Source organism: Saimiri boliviensis, chromosome 3, assembly GCF_048565385.1.
Source record: "Saimiri boliviensis isolate mSaiBol1 chromosome 3, mSaiBol1.pri, whole genome shotgun sequence".
Taxonomy (NCBI): domain Eukaryota; kingdom Metazoa; phylum Chordata; class Mammalia; order Primates; family Cebidae; genus Saimiri; species Saimiri boliviensis.
In genome coordinates, this window is record NC_133451.1 from 41,706,280 (window position 1) to 41,713,917 (window position 7,638).

At 34.7% G+C, this 7,638-nt stretch overlaps 1 protein-coding gene across 1 annotated transcript in view; it reads left to right on the forward strand.

The window, feature by feature from the left end:
* GRXCR1 (glutaredoxin and cysteine rich domain containing 1) overlaps nucleotides 1-6,407 on the forward strand; it is a 147,102-nt gene extending 140,695 nt beyond the window's left edge. The window contains exon 4 of the mRNA XM_003940966.3: nucleotides 720-6,407. Within this exon, the coding sequence (XP_003941015.2) occupies nucleotides 720-899 (180 nt within the window). The 3' untranslated portion in view covers nucleotides 900-6,407. The remainder of the gene's footprint in view (nucleotides 1-719) is intronic.
* The last annotated feature ends 1,231 nt before the right edge of the window (nucleotides 6,408-7,638 follow it).

Genomic DNA, 7,638 nt, shown 5'->3' on the forward strand with positions numbered 1-7,638 from the left:
TTTGCTTGAGGTGGGAAGTCTGATAGCACTGTGGGAAGTTAAATAGATCTGCAGAAATGTCTCTTGATTTCTGTGCTTATTTTCTTAAAAAATAAAATGAGGATAATGATGCTCAAATTAAATCCTTACTGAAAAAGGTGTCTCTATGTGTAATGTTTAGTGTGGATGAAGATTCTATACAAAAATCCATTTGAAAGTCCTTTGAAAAAAAAAGTATTACTCTAAATTTACAATCTAATTAGCAGTCTTTAGTTAATAGTGACTCCGGTACACTTCGGCTTTTAGCTTTCTGATTTTCCAGACTTGCTATTAATATACTATTCTATAAACAAAGACATGAAACTGTGAAATAATACTAAAGGGAAAGTTAAAGTATTTTCCTTTATACAAAAAGTCAACTCCTAAATTATTTGGTTTGTAAATAGATGTTTTCATATGATGGATTTCTTGAAGTTATGTGCCCTTCAACCTAAAATTTACCCACTTTACAAACGATACCTGTGGTGTAGATGGCCGTTGGCTGGGGGATGAAGGAAAACTTCAACTAATTACTTCCCTGGGTGTAATGTGTATAAATGGTAGATGAATTCAAATGTATAGCCAAATTATGCCAATATTGCTTTCTGACCACTCACAGTACAGAAAGGCCGGGAGGCTGATTGGGTTGTTCATGCTAACACGTCTTCTGTTCTCTCTTTTTCCCTTGCCACTTTTTACAGAGAGTGCAGCATCCACATGAGTGCCCCTCATGTGGAGGCTTTGGCTTTCTTCCATGCTCTGTGTGCCATGGGAGTAAGATGTCCATGTTTCGAAACTGCTTCACAGACTCTTTCAAAGCCCTGAAGTGTACAGCTTGCAATGAAAATGGTCTTCAGCGTTGTAAGAACTGTGCTGGTTAATTGGAGCTTTTACCCAGGAAAAGCCTCATTTTATTAATCAAAGGCAATACTTTGGTTTATATATGTTTTTTAAATGGTTATGTTTATGGATTAATCAATAAACTTTGTTTATTATAATTGTCTTTGTTGTGAATTTTTGCTGCAATCATTTTCATTGATATGTTAAACAAATGTTTATTTAACAACTACTCTTTGCCAAGCCCTGTGCTAGACCCTGGTTTCTAAGTGGAATTAATGAAGTACCCCAAACCATTCCAAGATATCCAAAGTCTGATTTCCTAAATGTGTTTGGTTGTCTAAAGAAAAGAACAAAATCTATATAATAGTGCCTACTGCAACATTACCTTATTGACTAGATGAGCTTAGGTAGTAATTTCTTTTTAAGCTGTAGATTAATTTTTGTTTTTGTTTTTTTTTTTTTCACCAGGAGCAGTGGTTCATGCCTATAATCCCAGCACTTTGGGAGGCCGAGTTGGGCAGATCACAAGGTCAGGAGTTCAAGACCAGTCTGACCAACATGGTGAAACCCAATCTTTACTAAAAATACAAAAATTAGCCAGGTATAGTGGTGTGTGCCTATAATCCCAGCTACTCAAGAGCCTGAGGCAGGAGAATCACTTAAACTCTGTAGACAGAGGTTGCAGTGAGCCGAGATTGCACCACCGCACTCCAGCCTGGGCAACAGAGCAAGACTCCATCTTAAAAATGAGAAAAAGAAGTTTTTTGTTTGTTTGTTTTGCTGCAGAGCAGTCTCAAAGCTGATGCTCTTAATAATAAACCACAATGTGATCAGATTATTAGATGAATTTCTAGGTGTTGATACAGAAGCTACCAGAAGACTTATCTGGACATTTATTTATTTAACTTTATTTTAGATTTGGGACAACATGTGAGTTTGTTACATAGAACTGCTTTGTCCCATTGTCACTTGAAACCCCTTCAAAAAGGTGGCTCTTTGTTGTCCTCTTAGCTGGACACCAGAGCACTATACAGTTTGAATACATTCTAGGTATGAAAGTGCAGAAAAAATGCAAAAAAGGAAAATTTGCTGTAGTTATTGACTGATGACTACCTATATACATGCCTGTACTCTGAAGGATTTGCCTATCAATAATTTTTAGAAATTGCCTTTTCAGTATTTGTGATAAGGTGATCAAACTATTTTGCTCCTTGGTTTTTTGAAAAGCAACAATTATTTACAGAGTACTTTTTAATTAACCAGGACAGGTGTAAGGGATAGTTTCTGCTTTCATGGAGCAAGGAATATTCAAGAAATAAATATGAGAAGGTGAGTCCGATAGTACTACAAAAGGAGTACAATGTGCTGTGGGAAAGTATCACAGGAGGAACATCCTATATGAGGTAGAAAATAATTAGAAAGACTTTGCTGAGCAACTGATTTTAAACTGAGACATGAGGGTAGTTGGAAACCACTTAGTCAACAAGCAAGGGAATAGGGCTTCAGGTAAAGAAATAGCATATGTGGCAGCCAGAGGTCAGAGGAAAGGTGTGTAGTTGAAGAACTATAAGAAATCCAATCTGGGAGTGATTGTCTCATAATAGTGGCACAGTTTATAGCAGATTAAGCCTCCTGCTACTAATCCATATACCCTCTGAACAAAATAATAAAAAACAAGCACAACTGTGAAGGTACTAGAAAACAACCCAAAACAAAAAGAAAAAGGAAAGGATACATTCACTGAAAGGTCAGAAACATAACCTCACATTTAACCAGCTTTTCCTCTGCAGGCACTTTCCAGTTTTCATAGAATATGATTCATAAAGGAATTGTAGTCTTACTGGGTGGAAAAGATAGAGGTTGGTATCTGGAGCTGCCAGAATGTATGGAAATGAGGGGAAAATTCTAAGAAATGAGGGGACCAAACAGAAGGGAGCTTCAACATCTGCTCATGAATTTCACCCACGTCCTGGGCTGATTTCTAACATTCACAGGCAGAGGAAATACATAGCCAAGAGGCCAAACAGTTGATCAGAGGGATCAGCTGCTGCCTGTAGAATTCCTGAAACCAAACATCCATAGTTTTATAGTATCTTTTAGTATTTGACTACATGCTAGAACAAAACTCAACATGAAAATTGGGTATAGAAAGGAACTCCTTGAATATAAAACTCAAGAGTTAATATTATATATAATGGTAAAATATTGGGTGCCCTCTCCCTAAGATCAGAAACAGTGAATGAATATTCATTTTCATCACTTCTATTCAACATTGTGATGGGGGTTCTAGCTAAACAAATAAAGCTAGGAAAAAAGTCATAAAAATTTTTAAAAAGCTCACTATTTGTATACAACATGATTGGGATGTATAAAATCTAAAGAAATTTATAAGCTACTGAACTAAAAACAAAAATTAGCAAAAGTATTGGATTCAAGGACATTATACAAAATTTGAAATGCACTATATAAGAAATACACAATTAGAATATAAAATTAGTGTAATCCAATTCAAAGTATATCAGAAAACATCAAATACATGAAATACATTTTTCCAAATATGTGTAAGACTTCAACATTAAAAACTAAAATGTAGATTTTGCTGAGAAATTATAGAAGACTCTAATACATGGAGAAATATGTAATGTTTATGAATTGGAAGACTTCACATTTTAAAGGTGTCTATAGTTGTAATGCAATCTCAATTAAAACCTCACCAGATTGGTTTAGTAGAATTTGACTAATAAATCTAAATTTATATGGAAATGCAAATAACCTATATATTTTTGAACAAGTCGAGTAAAATAATGAGAGACGAATAGATCAATATGATAGATTAGAAAGTATATCCATGGCCCACCGTTTGAGGGATACCATCTGATAATACATTATTCACTCTTTACACATGAATTTGAGGCTTAAAGAGGTCAAGTAATTTATCCCAGGCCACACAGTGGTCACTGGCAGAGCAGAACTTTGGCACTTATGCCCATGTGCTGGGTCCAATCATGTGGCCTCTCATGAAAGATTTTTAAATTTAGCATGATAAGGAACCCTACTATATCAATAAGCATAAGAAACATAATTAGAAGTCACATTCTAAGAGCATTAATTGACTGTGGAAATGTTTAATAAAGTAGATTGAAATTTGCAAAATAGAAAAAAGAAAATATAGAAATAGATACACACATTAAGATTGACTGATTTTCAAGAAAGATGCCAATTTGAGGCAATGGAGAAGAAAAAGTCTTCTCACAAACAGTGCTGGAACAACTAGATTTCTATGTAGAAAAAATGACTATGATGACGACTACACTGCTACCACACTGCTCTTGACACCAAGTTGGTAGAGGCCAGGGATACTGATAAAAATCCTACCAAACACAGTATAACCCTTTGCGTCAAAAAAGGATTATCTAATCCAAAATGTCAGTAGTGCCAAGATTTACAAACCTTGATGTAAATGTTGAAGCTAAAGCAAGACAATATCTTTACAATCTTGGGATAGGTGAGGATGTTTTGGGCAAGTAAGTCACAAAACTCTTAACCATAAATTGGACTTTAAGATTAAAATGTCCTCACAAAAGACATGTTAAGAAAATGAAAAGGGAAGCCATAACATGGAGAAAACATTCACAATGTAAATGTTTGCCAAATGACTAAAACATGTAGAATATGTAAAGGATTCTGAAAAATCAAAAATAAAAAGACAATCTAATGAAGAAATAGGTAACCAGTGCCTGCAAAAGAGGCTATGGATAGTCAAAAACATTAGTAAAATCCGACATCGTTAGTCATTAGAGAAATGAAAATTAAAACCACAATATTATATTACTATACAATATTTAGAATGGTTAAAATTTTTAAAAAGATTGAAAATACCAAGTGTTGGTGTGGAGGTGGAGTAACTAAAACTCTCATATATTGCTAATGGGAATGTTAATGGTACAACCACTTGGGAAAACCTCTGACAGTTTCTGATAAAGGTAAATATACACCAAACACCAATTTACTCCTAGTTACTTACTCAGTAGAGATAAGAACATATGTCTACATTGCACAAGTATTTCATAAAAGCTGTATTCATAATAGCCAAAAGTAGAGGCATCTCAAATCTTCATTGACAGGAGAATTGATAAACAAGTTGTGGAATATTGATAAAGAGTGATGCTGATTAAACTCCCAAAGATACAATTTCTAATGCCACAATCCTAATTGTTGAAATCTTGAAAGATCAATATTCTTAAAGTCTAAATCCCTGAAGTCTATTGTCCCTCCTGACATCTAATTAAATCCCCAAACTATAACGACAGACATGGAATTAAGTGATGCTCATGGCTTCTAAAAATGAATTTCAAATTGTTACCAATAAAGTTTGCTTTTTCTACTCAATATAATATACTGTGTGGAAAATGCTGATTAGTGAATTGGCCATATCATATGGCAATGCCAAAAACTTCAGTTCAAAAATGCATCATTTGTCTGCATTGGCATTCCTTCCATCTCATGAAACTATAGATGGGTTTAAGAAATTAAAGCCAAATCTCTTTGAAGACACCTGCAGAGTCACCGACTGGCTTGAAAATAGTTATGTACATGGTAGGAGAAGAAAGCATGCAACAGTGTCGTTGAGCCATCATCAGTATTGTTTCTGACAAATTTGCAGTCTGAATGTGAGTGCATGCAGAACAGATTTCTCTGTACTCCTCAAAATGAAGCATGGCAAAGAAAGTGGGAAAATGTAATAGGGAATGCTCATGTAGCTGTATATCAAATAAAGGAATAATTCAAAAGAGCAGCACCATGTGGAAAATGAATGTGGATGTATTCTCCAACATGAGCCATACCCCAATAGAAAAAAAAAAAAAAAAACTAAACTAAAAACAAAACAAACAAAAAACATCTATTCATCCTAACACAAGATTTTAAGGTTAACAATCATGGAAGTCCACCAGTTATTATTGACTACCTTCATGCAGTTGCCCATAATCTAGCTCTGTAATACACTTTCTTATATTGAAAATTTTAAGATTTTTTTAAGGTTTTTTTCTTCTTTTATTAAGTTTTATTCCCATTATTTTAAATTGTCAGTATTTTCTTTATTTTTGTTTATTTTTTATTGCATTTTAGGTTTTGGGGTACATGTAAAGAACATGCAAGACTGTTGCATAGGTACACACATGACAGTGTGATTTGCTGCCTTCCTCCCCATCACCTGTATCTGGCATTTCTCCACATGCTGTCTCTCCCCAACTCCCCACTCTCCACTCTCCCTCCCCTATTTCTCCCCGACAGACCCCAGTGTGTGATGATCCCCTCCCTGTGTCCATGTGTTCTCATTGTTCAACACCCATCTATTAGTGAGAATATGTGGCATTTGGTTTTCTGTTCTTGTGTCAGTTTGCTGAGAATGATGATTTCCAGGTTCATCCATGTCCCTACAAAGGAGACAAACTCATCGTTTTTGATGACTGCATAATATTTCATGGTGTATATGTGCCACATTTTCCCTATCCAGTCTATCATTGATGGGCATTTGGGTTGGTTCCAGTTCTGTGCTATTGTAAATAGTGCTGCAATGAACATTCGTGTGCATGTGTCCTTATAGTAGAATGATTTACAATCCTTTGGATATATACCCAGTAATGGGATTGCTGGGTCAAATGGAATTTCTATTTCTAGGTCCTTGAGGAATCACCACACTGTCTTCCATAATGGTTGAACTAATTTACACTCCCACCAACAGTGTAAAAGTGTTCCTATTTCTCTACATCCTCTCCAGTATCTGTTTTCTCCAGATTTTTAATGATCACCATTCTAAGTGGCATGAGATGGTATCTCAATGTAGTTTTGATTTGCATTTCTTTAATGACCAGTGATGATGAGCATTTTTTCATATGTTTGTTGGCCTCACGTATGTACTCTTTTGTAAAGTGTCTGTTCATATCCTTTGCCCACTTTTGAATGGGCTTGATTGTTTTATTTTCTTGTAAATTTGTTTTAGTTCTTTGTAGATTTTGGATATAAGTCCTTTGTCAGATGGGTAGATTTAAAAAATTCGCTATGCTAAATTCCTTGCATCTTTTCCAAAGCTGGGGGTATAAATAATGTAAAGAGTTTTAGAGAAATATAATTTATTTTATATATTTTTATTTTTTTTTACAAATTTGACACCACAAACGTTAGTCACAGCATTGACTCTGTGTGTACATAAAAACATTGAAATTTAGTAAATGAAGACATGTTATTTTTGTACATTTGCTTTTGTGAAAGATAAAATTAATTGAAATCATGGCTCTTTGGTTGACTCATATGCAGTGGTGACCCATCCTGGTTTCTGATGGATTCTGTCAGAAGACTTAGGTTGTTTGCCATGATACTTAAAGTGACCCCAGTTATATATGAGCTATTTCTTTGTGAATATAGTTTGTCTACTCATAACTGTAATACCCCTGCAACTGTCATCAGTGTTCATGCTTATAGAAATGCTTGTGTCATTATTGTACATTTTATTGTGTAAAGTGGCCTATGAAGTTTTCTGCTGTGTTCTTATGCATTTTTTAAATAAATCCCCTTTTAAAGATGCAGATAATTGTCTTTTAAATGTTTTCAAAATTAATTTTCCCAGAATTATATTTTTCAGATTTTGATCTTTCAGGATTTTAGAATTTAGTATTGTGAAGTATGAGACGGTGTCTTTCAGGATCATGGCCCCAACCTAGTAAAGGGGCACACTAGTAACAAAAAGAAGCAGCTTTGGATTCTAGCAATAACATGGATGAC